The sequence below is a fragment of the Vipera berus genome (genome assembly GCF_964194415.1).
Source record: "Vipera berus genome assembly, chromosome: 1".
In the NCBI taxonomy this organism is placed as follows: Eukaryota; Metazoa; Chordata; class Lepidosauria; order Squamata; family Viperidae; genus Vipera; species Vipera berus.
The window spans coordinates 178,881,324-178,901,138 of record NC_138202.1 but is presented as its reverse complement, the minus strand read 5'-3'; the positions used below and the strand labels follow the sequence as shown (position 1 = coordinate 178,901,138).

Here is a 19,815-nt window from a genome sequence, read left to right as displayed (position 1 = left end):
AACCGTTAAAGGAACTGTTCCAGACAATCCAGAGGGGGGGAAAGGTGCCCCCGTCTTGGAGAACAGCTTTTATCTCTTTGATTCCGAAGGAAGACCAGGATGCTACTTTAGTTAAAAATTACAGACCGATATCGCTTTTAAATACAGATTATAAGATATTTGCTAAGGTTTTGGCTAATAGACTGATGAGGGTTCTGCAACAGGTGATTCATGGGGACCAAACGGGGTTTATTAGTGGAAGACAAATGAAAACCAATGTGAGACATATAGTTGATGTGTTAGAGTTTTTGGAAAGGCACAACCAGATCTCTGCTGCGCTAATCTTTTTAGATGCTGAAAAGGCTTTTGATCAATTGAACTGGCAATTTTTGTTGAAAGTTTTAGACAAAATGGATTTTGGGGAAAAATTTTTACAACCGATTAGGGCATTATACCAAAAACAAACTGCCCGAATTATAGTTAACAATAGTTTGACAACAGTATGTAATATTGAGAAGGGCACAAGGCAAGGCTGTCCGCTATCGCCCTTGTTATTTATATTAACATTAGAGATACTATTGGTTAAGATTCGGAATTCGGAAAAAATTAAGGGGATACAAGCTGGAGATCAGGATTACAGATTGAGAGCATTTGCAGATGATCTGGTTGTTACAGTGACCCAGCCAGAGAACTCTGTTGTGGACCTGATGGAGATAATAACACAATATGGGAAGGTTTCTGGATTTAAAGTAAATATACAGAAAACTAAAATTTTGGCTAGAAATATGACAGTTTCGCAGAAGGCTCTCCTAGAAGGATTAACTGGATTTGAGATTGTTAAAAGGGTTAAATATTTGGGGGTGATTTTGTCGCCCTCTAATACAAAGCTATATAAAAATAATTATGAAAAGTTATGGGGGAAAATTCAAAAAGAACTGGAGAGTTGGGAAAAATTGCAATTGTCTTTGTTGGGACGGATTGCAGCAGTGAAAATGAATGTCCTGCCCAAATTTTTATTCTTATTTCAAATGATACCGATTCTTAAGAAAGACTCTAACTTGGAGGAATGGCAGCGTGGTATCAATAAATTTGTGTGGGCAGGGAAAAAGCCACGAGTTAAACTTAAGATTATGCAGGATACTCGTGAGAGAGGTGGCCTTAAAATGCCTAATTTTAAATTATATTATGAAGCTGCTGCACTAGTAGGAATAAGTGATTGGATTAATTTGACACAATCGAGGTTATTAAATCTTGAGGGCCATGATCTGTTGTTTGGCTGGCATGCATATTTGCTGTATGATAAGAAGGTAGATACTGTGTTTAGGATGCATATTTTAAGACAGGCATTGCTGAGAGTTTGGAAGAAGTATAGACATAAGTTAAGCAGCAAGATACCATTGTGGGCAATCCCAAAACACGCAATAGAAAATATACATGCTGGTTTCAAACATGATGAGACTACTTACAAGGAAATTTTAAGTTTGGAAAGGAATATTTGGTGCTTGAAATCATATAGTTTCTTGCGAGAAGAGAAGGTTGTTCAGACTTGGTTTCAATATATTCAGTTACAGGCCAGGTGGAAAGAAGATCAAAAAAATGGATTTGCAACGACTGATGAAAATTTGATAAAGCAAATTAGAAATCAAGGACCAGCACATATTAAACGGATATATCTTGCATTGATAGAGATCGATTCAGAAACAGAGCTTGTTAAGGATTGTATGATAAAATGGGCCCAAAACATTCAGGAAGTTATTACAATGGACACGTGGGAAAAGATCTGGGTGAGGAATGTAAAATTCACTCAAGCTCAAAGTTTAAGAGAGAACTTTTACAAAATGTTTTATAGATGGCATCTAGATCCTAAAAAGCTTGCAAGTATGTATCCGAATTATCAGCCTAAATGTTGGAGGTGTGGTGATGAAGAGGCAACATATTTTCACATATGGTGGACATGTAAAAAGGTCAAGGCTTTTTGGATAAAAGTCTGGTGGAATATGCAGAAGATTTTTAAACGGAGGATAAAGTTTTGTCCGCAATTTTTTTTGTTGGGAATAATTGTTGACGCTACAGTTGTGGACTCTAAGTTGATGTTGAATTTAGTTACGGCAGCAAGACTTTTGATAGGTCAATATTGGAAGAAAGAGGAACTGCCGACTATACAAGAGTGGATTTTAAAGGTTTCCGACTTGGCAGAGATGGCGAAGATTTTGGCCTATTTGAAAGATTACTCGCAAGAACATTATATTATGGAATGGAGAAAATGGATTGAGTTTATCCAGAATAAGTATAGGGTCAAGAAGTTTTATCTAGCATTTGAATAAGTCTTCTTTCGTTTTTTTTTTCTTTTTTTATTTTGTCTTCTATATATATTTAATAATGCTAAGTTTTGTTTGATCCTATATAAGTTAGAGAGTGATGGATTTTAGAATTTATAGTTGTTAGTATATGGTTGTTTATGATTGCCTTTTTATATATATATACCTTGTATTTAGCTCTGGGAAGTCCGGGGGGGGAGGGGGGTTAGGGGGAGGTGGGGGGGGAGGAGGGAGGGGGGGAGGGGGGGGGAAGGGGGGAGGTAGGGAGGGGAGGAGGGAGGGGGAAGGGGGTTTTTTAAAGGAAAACTGTATTTTTAAAACTTTTCAATAAAAAAAAAAAAATAAAGTGCAAACCAAGCAATTTAAAAGTCTCTTTCCACAAAGCAGCAAACTTATATTGCTGTTCAGTCCTAAAGAGTTATATTGTGCATTATGTTGTACACAAAATTACAGGGTATGTTTTTTGTTTTAAATTTGATTACTGTTTTAATTTCAAATTATAAATTTGGGGAGTTCTACATTGCTAAGAGTCAGTTGATTGGAGTGGTCTATAAACCATGTAAGAAAGTAAATGAATGAACAACTAACTTCCCCCATTGCAAAAGAACAAAACTTGCTATCATTTTGATTTTGCCTAGGTCCAAGTTGCCAAACCTCACTGTAGAAAAAAACAGCTTTAAGAACATCCCAACAACCCTGTGAATAGTTTTGGAGACAGCATTGATCATCTCACTGCACAAATAGAAGAGAGCTAACCTGTCACAACATCACGAAGCTGACAGAAGTCTGCAGTAGAAATGTTCTTTTGCATAGCATGTTTACTTACAACCATTTCAAAGTGGCAATTCCCCGTCTATAGTAGTGTTAGACACAAAAATAGTCACAAATTGAAATCCACTCTCTTTGAGTTACAAATAGAAAAGAAGTTTATTAGACTTCACAACAAAGTCTAAAAAGTAACGGGTTTGCAAAGCGTGGTGGATTCAGGAAGGCAAACAATGCAATGTAGCCAAGCACTGAACCACACCCCCAAATTCCAAAATCACATATTATTATATATCCTATCGTGACGCCCCATTCCCTCCCCCATGGCCCCATTGGCTTAGGCTTTGGAGGTTACAATCTATTAGAAGCGCCTAAACAGGATACATTATCTCTGCCCCTGTTTGCTTACATTATACTAATAAGATCCCTCCCCTACTATCCTGTATACTCAGACCATATATGTACATGCTTATCAATTCTAGAGGAGAGGTGTCTCCCATCTTCTACACCTGCCAGGGGTACCAGGCACCAGAAGGTACTTAAAAACAATTCCTAGATGGTGACTCACACTGGGCCCCATGGTAACTCCTGTTCTCCCCCTCCCTCCACTTGAGGCCTGTATTTTTCCCCATCTACTCAAAGCATCTACTCAGGCAATTGATTATAAAATGATTATTATAAAATATAAAATACGATTACATGATAATACTAAAAGCACATATATTTTTATTTTTAAATTTCCTCACTACTTCCAGTTATTTTCCACAGTAGAAACAACAATACTGCAGAATAAGAGAAAGAATTGGAGAAAATCACAAAATACAAAGACCTGCAAATAGAACAGCTATGTCAAAAGAAAGCAAAGGTAGTACCAATACTAACAGATGCCTCAAGTGCAATCTCAAAATAACTGGAGCACCACTTGAACAACATAGACAAAATCTCCGACAACGGATGGACTGACTGCGGTCTATTACAAAAATCTACAATCGGAGGTGATAAAGCCATTAAGGGAATTGTTTCAGACAATTCAAAGGGGAGGAAGGGTGCCTCCGTCTTGGAGAACTGCTTTTATTTCCCTGATTCCGAAGGAAGATCAGGATGTTACTCAAGTAAGAAATTACAGACCAATATCACTTTTGAATACAGACTACAAGATATTTGCTAAGGTGTTAGCTAACAGATTGATGAGGGTTTTGCAACAGATGATTCATGGGGACCAAACTGGGTTTATTAGTGGTAGCCAAATGAAAAATAATGTGAGGCATATAGTAGACTTGGTGGAGTTTTTGGAAAGGAACAACCAGATCCCTGTGGCGTTGATCTTTTTAGATGCTGAAAAAGCTTTTGATCAACTGGATTGGCAATTTTTGATGAAAGTTTTAGATAAAATGAATTTTGGGGATAAATTTTTACAACCAATTAGGGCATTATATCAAAAACAAACTGCCCGAATAATAGTAAATAATAGCTTGACTGAAGTATGCAATATTGAAAAGGGCACAAGACAAGGGTGTCCGTTATCACCTTTATTATTTGTTTTAACATTGGAGATATTATTGATTAAAATACGGAATTCGGAAAAAATTAAGGGTATTCAAATTAGAGATCAGGATTATAGATTGAGGGCGTTTGCAGACGATCTGGTTGTTACGGTGACCCAGCCAGAAAATTCTGTTGTGGACCTGATGGAGATAATAATGCAATATGGGAAGGTTTCTGGATTTAAGGTTAATGTACAAAAAACTAAAATATTAGCTAAAAATATGACAGCATCGCAAAAGGCCCTTTTAGAAGAGTTAACTGGATTCGAGATTGTTAAAAGGGTTAAATATTTGGGGGTGTATTTGTCACCCTCAAATGCAAAGTTATATAAAAATAATTATGAAAAGTTATGGGGAAAAATTCAAAAAGAATTGGAGAGTTGGGAAAAATTGCAATTGTCTTTACTGGGAAGAATTGCAGCAGTGAAAATGAATGTCTTGCCTAAATTTCTATTTTTATTTCAAATGATACCTATTCTTAAAAAAGATTCAAATTTGGAGGAATGGCAACAGGGTATCAATAAATTTGTATGGGCAGGGAAAAGGCCACGAGTTAAACTTAAGATTATGCAGGATACGCGTGAAAGAGGTGGTCTTAAAATGCCCAACTTTAAATTATATTATGAAGCTGCTGCGTTGTCAGTGATAAGTGATTGGATTAATTTGACACAGGGAGATTATTAAATCTTGAGGGCCACGACTTGTTATTTGGCTGGCATGCATATTTATTGTATGATAAGAAGGTAGATAATGTGTTTAAAGTGCATATTTTAAGACAGGCATTGCTGAGAGTTTGGAAAAAGTATAGACATAAGTTAAACTACAAGATACCTTTGTGGGCAATTCCGAAACATGCAATAGAAAACATAAATGTTGGCTTCAAACAGGATGTGACTACGTACAAGGAGATCTTAAGTTTGGAGAGGAACGTATGGTGTTTGAAGCCGTATAATCTTCTACGAGATGAGAAGATTGTTCAAACTTGGTTTCAATATGGTCAATTACGGGCCAGGTGGAAAGAAGACCAGAAAATTGGTTTCTCAATGACTGATGAAAATTTGGTAAAGCAAATTAGAAATCAGGGTCCAGCACATATCAAACGGATATATCTTGCATTGATAGAAATTGACTCAGAAACAGAACTTGTTAAAGATTGTATGATAAAGTGGGCTCAGAATATTCAAGAAGTTATCACAATGGACACTTGGGAAAAGATTTGGGTGAGGAACGTAAAATTTACACAAGCTCAAAACTTAAGAGAGAACTTTTACAAAATGTTTTATAGGTGGCATTTAGATCCTAAAAAGCTTGCAAGTATGTATCCGAACTATCAACCTAAATGTTGGAGATGTGGTGGCGAAGATGCAACGTATTTTCATATATGGTGGACCTGTAAAAAGGTTAAGGCTTTTTGGACTAAAATCTGGTGGAATATGCAGAAGATATTTAAGCAAAGGATAAAGTTTTGTCCGCAATTGTTCTTATTGGGCATAATTACAGATACTACTGTTGTGGACACCAAGTTGATGTTGAACTTAATTACAGCAGCAAGACTTTTAGTAGGTCAATATTGGAAGAAGGAGGAACTTCCGACTATAGAAGAATGGACTCTAAAAGTTTCTGACCTGGCGGAAATGGCAAAGATTTCGGCTTATTTGAAAGATCATTCGCAACAACGTTATATTATGGAGTGGAAAAAGTGGATTGATTATATCCAGAACAAATATGGGACTAAAAAGTTTCACTTAGCATTTGAATAAGTTTTTTTTCTTTTTTTAATGTGATATTAGTATTGCTTGTAGTCATTTCATATGAGCTAGAGTGCGATAGACTTAATAGTTTATTGTTGTTAGCATATGGTTGTTTATGATTGTTTTTTGCTTTTATACCTTGTATTTAGCTCTGGGAAGTCGGGGAGGGGGGAGGGGGGAAGGGGGGGAGGGTTAGGGAGGGTTAGGAAGGGGTGGGCGGAGGGAGGGGGGGATTGTTAAAGATAAAATGTATTGTAAAACTTTTCAATAAAAAAAAATCTCCGACAACTGCAAAAGCCAGATTTTACAACAACTTCCTTCCCGTGATACCTTAAACCAGGGGTTCCCAACTGGAGGTGCTTGCACTCCCTGGGGGTGCGAGATGATCTTCCAAGGGATGCGAAAACTTGGGCTTTCAAAATTATAGTGTATATGCATAATTTGTTGCCGTTATTTTGAACTTTTGTTAAGGGGTGCGAGAATATATCAGAAGCATTCTAGAGGTGCGGGGTACAGAAAAGGTTGTCTTAAATCCATGAAACAATATCTCCTACCTCGGAAGGAATTGATAGGTGGATTGAACAAATATGCAAATTCAAGTCTGACTACCTTGATTGAATATAGATTCTTGAATACACTGGGGTCGATTTTCATTAGGCGGCTGAAGCAAGAAGAACACGTATGGTTTGCTCCACGTAAAGACAATCATTGATGTCTCGAGAACAGATATCTACCCTAATGAGCCATGCACAAGTATGGAGTTTTAAAATTAGCTGGAGGCTAGAAGGAAAAGACTGCACACTAATTGGTATTGACTGTAAACTAACAGGACGATTAATCCATCCCACTAAGACAAGGTCTGCAGTCAAATGATACTGTCTTTTCTTTTTCAAACAAAGACTTCTTATTTAAGATTTCAAGTTCTCTTAGCTACCAGGGTACGAATGAGATTTCGATGGATGATACTGAATTAAGACCTGTTTCCTCCTCAGGGCAACTTTCAGATTTCTTATGTTTATAGAACAGAAAGGCTGGGAATTTTTTCAATGATGCACCACTGAACCATTTGTGCCATTAGTTTCAATCATTTGTTTTGCTTTCACAGTTATTGAGAAACTTTATGCTTGGATTAATTTACAGCACTTTTAAATTTATTAGATTTGAAACGTTCCAATGAAAATGCACTTGCAGTAGAGAATCTTTATCAAAAGAATGTGCTCAATTACAATGCATTTGGAACCACCTAGGTATAAGAGCAGTGGAATCACAATCCCTTCCTGCGGAGAATAAAGATGATGAGCCTGATGGAGATGTGCAGGAAGTTAAAAGGTTTGAATTATGCTATAATTCCAGAACAAAGAGATAGTATTCATTAGTATATCAGGCAAACACCAGCCTAATTCACTGGAGTACAAGGAAGAGGAGAAAAGCCTAGACTTGCAAGATTCTGTTGTTATAACCAATTACAATAAAAGTAATTTTAGCCTCCCAATGAAGTTGATTTTCTGGTTTACCTACAGGGCTGACACCACTTATCTGATCACATTTGAAGTTCAGCTATCCAGTGTAAGACTTGGGTCCAGGAAACCATCTGCAACCAAACATTTCTAATAATCAGATGTGACATTAATTATATAATTAGTTCAACAACACTGGGGGTGGGGAATATAAGCTTCATTGGCAGCCCCTCCCCCTGCCTGAATTTCTCAATAAGATACTTGACTGTCACCAATCAAGATGAGTCTGCTGATACTGCTTAGTTTATTCATTTCTGGTGTTCTGTATCTTTCTATTAAAGACTTAAGCTTGGCCCTAGAAAGACAAACATTTGAATTTCTTGCCAAATGCCTGGAAGCACGTAATACCTACCCTGGAACAGAAGGGACAGTTAGGGAAACATGTAGACTTGTGGGTGGGTGGGGAATTTCACAGCAAGTTCTTTTTAAGCCAGAACCGTAAAATGGAATGCAGAGCTGCATAAAACAAAGTTTTGCTTTGACCGTAAAACACTGTATCCCAAGTATTCCAGCAGAATGATTCAGATTGCTCATGGTTTGGCAGAAAAAATGTGAGCCAATATGTGTGTTCCAAGTTTCATTAAAACAAAGTTTGGGGACTCGCATGCAAATCCAGACAGCCAGTATTGGCAGGAAACAGATATAGAAAGCTCTACACTCTACAGGTTGCTATCACCTAGCACTTATTTGGAGCTTTATTGCCCATATTTTCTAGTTCTAGCTTTCCTTTAACTTAAGAATAGACCAATATTATTTGCCCTGTGTATATTATATGCTAACTGAAGGGACCACAGATTACTAATAATGTCTGAGTTTTGAGTCTTTTTCAGAAGAGAGAAAAATACTTTCCAATCAGTTACATCCTCTAGAGCACTAGGATATCTGGGCAGAAAGTATTCAATTCCTGTCAGTCCATTAAGTTGCTTTTAAAACTGTTCCAGAATCTTTTGCCTAGGCCCAACCTTACCCCAAGAATAAGGAACATGGATTTTTGCTTCACTCTAAGATTCATCTGCAGTGCAGATTTTCTGCATTGGGGGGAGGGGGGAGGGATGCTGCCCAGGACTGAGGTGCAAACAAGGACCAAATTCAAATCAATCCTTGCCTGTCTGGATTCCAACATTTACATCTTAGATGTAAAGTACATTAACAGAACAAAGTAATCTTGAGTCATACTTGCATCTTTGCTCAGAAAACAATCCTTTTCGTACTCAGTGCCAAAAGGGTAGACTTGAATAAATGCAGTAAACAGATCTCAAAGCAATTTTCAAACATAACCTTTTCACCAAAGGATACCACAGACTGCTTCAGCAGGATCCAAAAGAGCATACATCCCTAAGATTAGGAAACAAACTAGTAAAGACCTCAAAAAAGAAGCCTCCCAAAGGCTCCATGGATAGACATAAGTGGACACAATGCTCAAAAGACTAAGGTGAACACCACTAAAAAAGCAGAAGCAGCCAACCAAACACCGTTCCATTCATTTTTCAAATGCATTCCAAGCAAAAAACTCTAACATCAACATAGAATTTGGTGGAAGATGATTACACTGATAACTTGTAGGGCTGAGGTGTTCATGTGAACTGTGTCAATTATGGAGCTTTCAGAGTGACAAGATAACAACACGTTAATTACATACAGAAAAGGCATTTGAGATCTCAATATTAATGGGATCCAAGATCATTCAAAGAATGCATTCGACATATTCAGTAGGTCAGATAGACCAATGTTATACTACCGTACTACTTTTTGGCATCTCATCCAACATGTCTATGAACCGAAGGTATTTTTGCCTTGAGTAAGAACTCTGGGTTGATTTATCTGATGATCCATTTGTTTATAGTGTATGATGGGTTTAAGTGAATTCTCCTTAGGTGATTCACACGTAACACCATTACGTTTGAGGGGAATCTTATGAAATAAGCCATTCTCTGCTGTTACCCATCTAGCCTTTTAAACTCCTCCATTTCAGTGTTTTAAATGTCAGAGCAACCCACTATGTGAGGTAAAGAACTATTCAATTAATTAGAGGGGATTTGGTTCACCAGTGTAAAATCACAACTTGGAATTTCTCTGCATGGTAAGAGTGGGACTATGGTAGAATCACCTTCTGTCTCTGAACCGAAGAATTCAAATTACAGTATTTCCTTTGAACCTACAAACTTCAATTGTAAAGTTGATTTTTAAGTCAAAGAGCTGAAGAGAACAAATCACAACATTTCTGCTGCAATAGTTTTATTCTTGAAGCTACAACTTAAATTTTGTTGAAAGCTGCCACATCCATTGATTGTACATAATCTTCAAATGCAGTGATCTTCTCTTCCAACATATCAGTTCCAACTTTATCATCTTCAACTACACACTGAATTTGAAGTTTCTTTATTCCATAACCGACCGGAACTAGTTTGGCTAGAAAGAAAATAAAACAACTGTTAAAATTGATAATCTACTCTATGTGTTTATCCCAGTAGATATTCAGTGTGGATAACGTGTAGAAGCAAGCATTCAGGAACTTGAATTACAGGTCCTCTCATACAGGAACTCCCCCTGAAGAATAGCAGCTAAGAAGTGAATTTAAAAGCCCCTCCCATTCATCGTTTTATAGGAGGTTTCTAGTAGCACACTCTTTAGTGATGTCTTTTAATAAAATGTGTTACTCTGGAAAAGTGCCACCAAACTCCTGATTTATGGCAATACATAATTTATTGCTATAAATAATGAATGTTGTAAGGACACAACTTTTGTCCTACAATATTCATCATTTAAGTTTCAAATGTTGTAGTAAACCTATCCTTATTGAAAGGTTTGAATAAGGAAAATTACCTAAGTGCATTGAAGACTATCATATGCAGGAGCAGCAATAAGTAATAAACCAAATTTAAGGTAATGTGACGTTGTTTGCAAGGAGTTAGGGGAAGTTTGGTAAATTTAAAAAGCTGTTTCTGTGTCAATGGATATACGCCTTGTACAAATATACCTCTATATGCATCTCAGATTCTTAAACAGAGGATGTGATAAGGTAAATTACATAGGCCATCAGAATTCAATGATCTAATGGAGAAGTCCTGGTGGTGCAAAACTTAGAATGCAATATTGCAGGCAAGCCCTCCCCACAGCCTCAGTTCAATCCTGACGAGACTCAAGGTTAGCTCAGCCTTCCATCCTTCCAAGGTCAGTAAAATGAGGGCCCAGACTGTTAGGGACAATATGCAAATAATGCTGACATTGTAAACAACCCAGAGAGTGCTAAGAAGCACTATGGGGTGGTATATAAGTCTAAATGCTGTTACTATTGTTAGTCCACAACACAGCCAAAATTCCATTTTGGGGTACTCATTAAGAAATTTGATCGCCCCTAGCTTTTTACCATTGGAAGTTCTCAACAAACAGCCCATTATTTTCTGAAATGGAAACAATAAACTATAAACTTTTGGGGACATGATTTAAGAAGCAATTCAACTATACACAGATCTTATGTATGTGAAGTGTATTCTAAAAGTAATAAGCTGTAAGTTTTCTATCTCCAGCCAGTTACTTACAGGATCCCCACACTAAGCCATCAGCCTGAATGCTTCGGACACATTCCTCCAATTTGGCCATGTCTGTTTCATCGTCCCAAGGTTTTACATCTAATAAAATAGATGACTTGGCAACCAGTGCTGGTTCTAGAGAAACCAAAGAATAACACAATAAAAACAGGTTGTTTTACATAATTTCAGGAAGTTATAGCAACTGCCAAAGTGGCAGTGCAAGACTGGAAAAGGTGGAAACTTGGTCCATGGAATTGCCAAGAGTCGGACATGACTGAATGGGTTAACATCATCATAGCAACTGCATTGTAACGAATTTCCTTATATAACCTAGTGATAGTACTTAAAAAAATGTTGTTTCTACTTAGAAAAAAAGCTGAAAGCATCACACACTAAATGTGTAAAACTTCTAAACTGCAAAATAAGATTAAATTTAATCTGCATGGGAGAAGAATACAAGATATATTGTTCGTTACACTGAAACTCTCTTCTCCTGGTTGGGAAAGGAGCATTCTGCAAGCGTAACGGCTATTTTCCCACAGTTGGAATACTGCAACTGCTACAGCACAGAACAGTTTCAGGCCAGTACCTGTGGAATCATATTTGCTATGAGGAGAAATCAGTATTTCACAATGACAGAAGAATACATAATTTAAGACGTTGTACTATTTCTAGAGCCCTGAGAATTTATCTTCACCTGTATTCAGACACTTGAACTGTAATGATTTTTAAATCAAAGCAATACCTATGAGAAAGATGTCTGTAATACTTACACACAGTGACCTGAGACAGACTATGGTTAGTCTAGGAAATAATTGAGTAAATTTAGAGTGCTGAAGGGCTGACAACTTACTTTTTGCCTTCTTTGATTCATATTGAGCAAGCCGCTCTTCCCTTAACTTTTTTGCTTCTTCACTTTCCTGAAGAAATGAAAAACAAAGTTAAATAAAATAAAGCAATTTTTTCCTTATCAAGCTCAAACTCAATTGGATCTTTCAGAAAAACAAATCATCATAATTTCAGACGAAAGATGGTGATTTGGTTTTATTCATCATGTCACCAAACCAAGTGTCCATTTTGCTCCAGTGCCCTCACTCTAAGTGAAGGAATGACTTGGCTCTATTGGGGGCTCATGCTGCTTAGAAAAAAAAAATCTTGAGTTATGTGAGATAATTTATATTGGCCATGGCTTCAATTGTAGCATTAAAAAGTCACATTTTTTCCCCTAAATAGCTAAGGTAGTTATTAGGAGCCATTTGGCTCTTGAAGAGAAACATTTTTATTACTCACACGTCATCCCTGCAGAATTTCATGTTGGCAGCAAATCTAAGGCTGTCAAAAGAACGACCCTTCTGGGGGACTTCCGGTGAAAAGATGGCCAACTGAACGACACACCCAGGGAAGGAAGTCTTGGAATTATCCCTCAAGATCCTCCAATACAGCTAAGATCTGCAAGAAGCTTCAGGAGTGTGCTGAAAGCTGGGGGAAGGGGGATGCGGGGGGGGGGGGGGGCAGGGCTGCAATTTATTGTTGAAGCAGCTGTTTTGAAATTTATTTTTCAAACGGACAGTAAGTAGTGCCTTTCATTTCTTAACCATTTTAAAGATTATTAATCTTTATTAAGCTAAAAGAGGCTCTCTTTAGATACAGTCTGTTATTCCTTTTTGAAAATCTACGCCAGAGGTCCCCAACCTTTTGGGCACCAGGGACTGGTTACATGTAGATTTTTCTGCGGACCAGAGGGGGCGTGGTTTTGTGTGCTGCCTGCGGGGCTCTGCTTGTTTGTGCAGACCAGTTGCTGGCATGCTGTGGCCCGGTACTGGTCCACGTACCGGAGATTGGGGACCCCTGATCTATGCCATTTTGGGGATTTCTTCTTGTTAAACAAGGAAGGAGGCTGCTAAGGTAAGCTAAAATAAGAAAGTATGGACTATCGTTAAGGGCAGAAAGTTGTGGTTGTAGTTTAATATTTTAAGTAATTTGTAGCTTGGTCTTTGCACTGGGTGACTAAAACTTTGATTTTTATGATTCCTGATTGGTCAGCAGTTCTTAAGTGACTTACAAAAAAGCTACTCTTGGATTAGAGAGGTAACAAATGGGAGGAGCAAATTATTAGATATGTTTGAAAAATCTTTAAATAAAATCCATCAGTTCATAGAACAGCTATGCCCCAAGGATGTTAAAAAGACTACTCAAACTACATCAGAGATAAAAAATATGTGCAAAAAGAAAATTTGCAACTTTTAAAAGGACAACTTTGAGACTTTTTCCTCATGGATATTAAGAAGGTTGCGAAATCCTTGAGAAAAAGAGAAGCTTATAACTAGACAAACATTCCAGAGAAGAAAGATTTTATTCCATGAAGACAAGCTAGGAGTGATTTAAACTTAGTAGGTCAGTTGGTATTAGGATGGATTTTTCATCGGTTTGATATTTGTAATTGAAAGTCAATCTGAAGTTAAAAAAGATGTATTAACTTAAAGAAAAACCTAGTTTTAAAAAGGATGTATAAAAAAAACATTTTATGAGGAAAATTTGGAGTGATCCAAATTTAATGAGTTAACTGGAGTTAGTTGGAATAAGTAAGTGAACTTTAAAGTATGTTTGCTAAGAGGAAGTTAAAAAAAGATGTATTAGAATGTTTTAATTTTAGAAATGTTTTTAAAGAAAACCTTAGTGTTTTAAAATGGATGAAAAAAATATTTTTCCCTTTTAAGGTTAAAAAATCAGAGAACACAATGAATTTGTTTTTTATTTGGCCATCACTTCTGGATTTTGTGCTTGTGATGAAAAAAAAGAAACTGACTTTGGTTTTGCAGACAGATTTGCTGTGATAGAAATGGTTAATTATAGACTAATGTTTAACAGTAAAAAGTTGAGGTTATAATGTTAACTTGTACTGTGCTAAAAAGAGCTGGAGGTCAAAAAAAGCCTTTTCTTCCCTTAATTTGCTATTTTTATTTTTCTTTGTATTTTATACATTGATAAAACAATGAAAGTTTTTTATATATATATAAATATAAAAAGAGAATGATCCTTCTATAGAGGAGAGTATTTTTAACTGCAGTGCTTTGTACTCTCTGAGCTTGTCTGTTTTCCTGCAGAGGCTTCATTACCAAAGTAGGTAACATCATCAGTGCTAGTAGGGAGTAGGGTTTGCTTATTTAAAATGAACTATGCAATAGATTTTACACATAATTGTTCCTCCTTCAGACCACCAACCAATTGAACAGAATTTCAAATCAACTGTGTACCTTGCTTCACACAGGGCTGATATTAATTAGAATTAGATGTGATTCTGACAAACAGAAAATATCAAGCTGAGCAACCTCTGTAGAATCATTGAAATACACTGAGAAGCTAAATATATTCCATTACAATTCTGAGAAGTGCAAACTAGCCCAATTGGGCAGTATTGTAGTATTTCACAAGGTCTTAACTGTTTAACCTTTATTACATAATTCAATTAAGTTCATGCTGCTATTTATCTAAGCCCCACACAGAATTAATAGGAAGAAGTTTGGGCTACCTCATCTTCATCAGAACCAAAAAGGTCAATGTCATCATCATCTTTGTTATCTCCACCAGTGCCCGTGCTGTCTTCAACATCTGCAGGGCCATATTTTCCCAAAGCTTTCTTCACACCAGGCAGACTAGAAAACAGATAGCATTTAATTTTTGACCCTACATTCCTATTACTTCAGTATAGTCCAGAATAAAGCTGTAGAAGTGCAGCCTTCCTTTGCCAACCAATTAACAGCTGTCCTTAACTATACTGAAATATCAAAGGTAAGACGTTAGATGCCAACTTCATAGGCACCTGATGTCCTGCAGGCAAATTGCAATTTAAATGGTTACTTATAATATATCTCCAGCATAGGTCTGAGCATCAGTGAGGGAGACTTGCTGTCAATGATTTAGCTAACAATGCCATTAAGTGTCTTCAGACATTTTTTTTAACAATACACTAATATTAAATCAGATTAAATAATTTCTTAAATTGGGAATTTTCTAAATCTGCTTGGATCAGATTTAGACTATGTGGACCATGAAAGCTTCTGGTTTTAAAATGTAAACACCCCATCTCTTGTATAGGTACTCCTTGACTTACAACCATTTGATTAATAACAGTCTCCAAAAAGTCAGTTATGATCTAAATTTGAACTTACAACTGTCAACCCATTCCTGCAATCATGTGATTGCAATTCGGGCACTTGGCAACCACCTTGCAATTATGACTGATGTTTTTTGCTGGTTTTTTGGCAAAAAATGGCATTGGTTAAGTTGGATTCATACTTACGAGTGATTCAATTTACAACCACTGGAAAAATAGTTGTAAAGCTGAGTCATGTGATGATTTATGACAGCAACTACTTACAACAGAAATTCTGATCCCAATAGTGGTAAATTGAGGACTACCTGTAGGTCTATAATGAATGCTCCAACACTGGAAGTTTTTAAGAAGAGACTGGACAGCCATTTGTCTGAAATGGTATAGGGTTTCCTGCCTTAGCAGGGGGTTGGACTAGATGACCTCCAAGGTCCCTTCCAACTTATTATTATTATTTATTCAATGGCATTCATCAGGAAAAGTGAATTACAAATTTAAAATGACCCAGTTATAACAATCTTACTTTCTTAGAAATACAGAATGGAGAACTTTATATTACTGGCCACTGTACTGTGAATGTGGTACAAAAGAGGGAAATGTTTGAATTTTATTTTGGTAGTTCTGAGTAAAATATATTCAGGTGAGCATGCAGGCAAGGTTCATGCACACTGCTTTCTCTGCTTGGGACTCTCCATTTCCAGTGCCTTCCCCCACCCAGAATCATTTTTGATAGAAGATGGGCAACATATAGCCTCTTATGTCAGAGGCTCACCCCCAATCTTCCAATGCCTTTTCTCCCTTGTCACAATCTCAGCATGATATACTCCAGGGAACCCCCATCTTCTCAAGTCTTCTCTTCTCTCCCTCCCCTTAGCCACCAACATCCCTGGTCTTTTCCCCATTCCTCCCCCAAACTACTTCTGCTTGGATTAAAATAGCCCTGGTGTTCTGTGCTAGACCAGAACAATCCAACATGCATGTTTTTAGAAACATGGGCCATCCTTGGCAGTTCCCTATGTAAAGAATATTTTATATCTCTGTAAGCTTCATCTGAAACACAAACTGTAGGAAGATCAGAAACAGAAATGCAAATAGCACAAATGAGTCTCACCTTGCTTTTTGTTTCTCATAAGATCTAATGTGATTGTACCAGCGGAGGGCATGGTGTAACTCAGGAGAAGGGGATGAACCAAGTGCTTCAAATACAGCAACATCTGCCTGTGATGGAACATACCTACAAGAAAAGTAATGTAACCATGAATTTTAATTAGCAAAGCCATTTTAATTTACCAGTTAAGTACCATAATTACTATAAATTAAACAATAGTATGGATTCTATGGTTGCTTTGCAACTTTCACCTTTGGGAAAATTAAAGGGTGCTGAACTTGTTAATGATTGACACTAGGTGGCTCTTCCGATGCAACTGTCTGATGGGAATTAACAGACCTTTCCTTTTTATATCCAGTTCACTAAGCTTTGAATAGAGCAATCCAGTCCTGGGGTTAGATTGTAACCTTTAGGTCTGGTTCTTTAGTAAGAGGGACTGACCACAGCCATAAAGTATCTTCATACTGAAGTAGATGGATTTACAAGAAAAGAGGAGGGGAAGTCCTTGTTAAAAGCAACAATTGGAAGTTGCAACTTCATTTCATCTAACATACCTGGGTGTGTGTGGGTGTATTAAATCTACTAATTAACCCCCAATAAAAATTGTTCCATGCCATTGACAACTCAGGCTCAGACTAGTTTCAATTTTTTCTTTCATTCCATAGTGTTTCACTAGTTATAATTGAAACAGTTAATTGCAAAGTTCACTTCCAACATAAGCTCATTTATAAAAATAGACCCACAACATCTGCAATAGAACTTTTGAGCTGCAAAAGGTTTTGATTCAAATCCCTGCCGGCCAGTTTTTTATTAACCAATTCAGACCTAGCAAGTTCCCTGCCGTAAAATAAGAACCGCCTATGGTTTTGGAAAAACCAAACCAAAATAAGGTAGATTAAAACAATGTTGAACGTTCCAGGGATGATGAGAATGTTAAATTCGTTATAATGAAATTCTGCTCCCTGCCTTCGATATATATATATATTTATAAACGGGTGTAAAAAGAAACGCCCGCTCTTCACTTGATCGCATGGTGCTATTAAAGCTCAGAGCCAGGCCTCACCGCAGGACCCTCCCCAACTTGACTTGGGAAACCGCGTCAACCAAAGGCTGCCTGGGCCTACAACGGCGAGGGCGAGCGGAGAAAGAAACGCTTTTCCCAAAGGTTCCCACACAGGGACGCACAGAAGGACAAGACGCGAGCAAGCTGCTGCTGTCTGGGCCCCTCACCCCTCGATGTAACTTTTATCTGCCAAGAAGGAGTTCAGGAGCTGCAACCCGGCGGGAGATTTCAGGTCCCCAAATCCCATGATGGCGCCGAAGTGTCAGCTGCAACGGAAAGAGGGGAAAACCTCCAGCCGGCGACAAGCCGTCCCAAAGAGAACGTGCGCCTTCTCTGCGGTGCTTATATAGAGACCGCGACGGATCCTTCCGCACTTCGTAGAGATAGGTATCCTTCCGCCGCGCAGGCCCCTCGTTTTTCTCTCTCTCTCTCTCTCTCTGCCCTCCAAGAGAAAGTCGCGCGCGTTTTCCGGCAGGGCCTTTCCCGGCGGCCGGAAATTGCCGAGCGTCTCGCGGAAATTGCCGAGGTCGCCGCCATCATATTTTACCGAAGAGAGCGTTCGAGCGGAGTTCTTGTTTTGGGGTCGAGGAGCCTCCCCCGGCCGAGGAGGTAACAAGGGGAAGGTGGCGGGCGGTTGGTCGAGCGAGAAGGCAGTCCCTTAATGGGGGGCTTCTTCCTGGCGCCGAGAAGAAGAAAGTGGAAGGGGCTTGCCTGGGATGGGGACGCCCTTGACCAGGGGTCTTAAAACTTGGCCCTTTTATGACTTGTGGACTTCAACTCCCAGAATTCCTCAGCCAGCAAAGCTGGCTGAGGAATTCTGGGAGTTGAAGTCCACAAGTCATAAAAGGGCCAAGTTTGAAGACCCCTGCCCTTGACCGAGGTCGACCACCCCAAGTCGAGCGCGGGTGGGTAGGGGTCTTCTGGGCTCCCCCCTCCCTTCTTTTTGCTGCCCCTCTTGCTGTCAGTGGAGAATTCCATCCTTCTGCTCACCTGCATGACTCTCCTCCTCCTCCATTGGTCTGTAAACGCAATGGCCCCTTTAAGGACTTTTCGGTGCAAACCAGAGTCCTAAGCGCGTATGAAGTGTTATCACGTGGCAAGGATTCCCTCTGGGAGCGCGCAGGAACAAGAGGGCTAGAACAGCAGGACGTGTAAAAGGATGGAGTGGTCGCGGGGCTGGGCAAGCACAGTTCAATTCCTATAAGCCTCCGTCTGACGTGTTAGTTCAGTACGTGTTGTATTGCAGGTCTACGAATCAGTTTAATATCTTGGTTTTTTTTTAAAAAACAAAACAAAACAAAACACCATACATATTCAGCAATCTAGCTTAAGGCTTCCATTGAAATCCCCCTCCCCAGCTAGTAGTGCAAGAGACACCGTGCCATCTTTGTAGCGTTTGTTAATATTTTAATTAGATTCGGGTTTTAGCGTCTTCCGATTCGCGATCACAAATGTTATCTCCCTGACTCCTGAATGCTGCAGCTTTTAAAACCAGGGTTGATTTCATTTGCACAGAGGTTGCTGGACTGTTTACCGTATGTCGGTATCTAGGATTGCAGGGCATCCTGTTGCCCCCGGAAGTGTGCTGCAATCTGTTGACAACCAGGCTCAGCCCTCTTTCTTTCCATTAGAAATGTTTATTGGCAGTGCTTATGGGACTTGCTCAGGACTGAGATTTACTAATTTGGAATAATTCTTCTATGGATATGTTCATACTAATTGCCACCGAGTAACAAGTCCTATTGTGTTTATTAAGTAACAATTACAAAGGCTTTCTTACACTTTTCAATAGAACAGAAGCTTGAAAGGGGAGCCATTTAATTAAACTGCGTCTAATGCTGTTTGAATCGAAACTATAGATATTGCTTATGTTAATAAACATGTTTAAAGTTCCTTGTATTTTATAAAAGTTGTAAACAAAATCAATTGCCATAAACACTCAGTTCCCCCCACTTGTTAAAAATCTGGATGCCTTCTCTTGCTTGCTTGAGCTCATGAGTTTCTGATTCTTAAAATTTAGAAATTCTGAGGACATGGTTGTGGATAAAAAAAATGTATCTCTGAATAGAAATTTAGATTTAAGATTTTTGGTTCAGTGGCAGAACAACTGAAGCTTTTAAACCATCAAA

The 19,815-nt window shown here is 38.3% G+C and overlaps 2 protein-coding genes across 5 annotated transcripts in view; one reads left to right on the top strand and one right to left on the bottom strand.

Moving 5' to 3' along the window:
* Positions 1-10,092: 10,092 nt before the first annotated feature.
* Positions 10,093-18,103, bottom strand: EEF1B2 (eukaryotic translation elongation factor 1 beta 2). Its single transcript, XM_081336399.1, has 6 exons — positions 17,854-18,103; positions 16,627-16,749; positions 14,934-15,057; positions 12,258-12,324; positions 11,414-11,539; positions 10,093-10,283 (listed from the first exon to the last, which is right to left on the bottom strand). Exons 1-6 carry the CDS (start codon positions 17,931-17,933, stop codon positions 10,129-10,131), a joined length of 675 nt encoding a protein of 224 aa, XP_081192525.1. The 5' UTR covers positions 17,934-18,103; the 3' UTR covers positions 10,093-10,128.
* A 39-nt stretch (positions 18,104-18,142) lies between these two features.
* Positions 18,143-19,815, top strand: part of NDUFS1 (NADH:ubiquinone oxidoreductase core subunit S1) — a 45,938-nt gene continuing 44,265 nt past the window's right edge. For all 4 annotated transcript variants that reach the window (XM_081336353.1, XM_081336356.1, XM_081336355.1 and 1 more), the window contains exon 1: positions 18,143-18,295. The gene's annotated coding sequence lies outside the window, so the exon portion shown is untranslated. The remainder of the gene's footprint in view (positions 18,296-19,815) is intronic.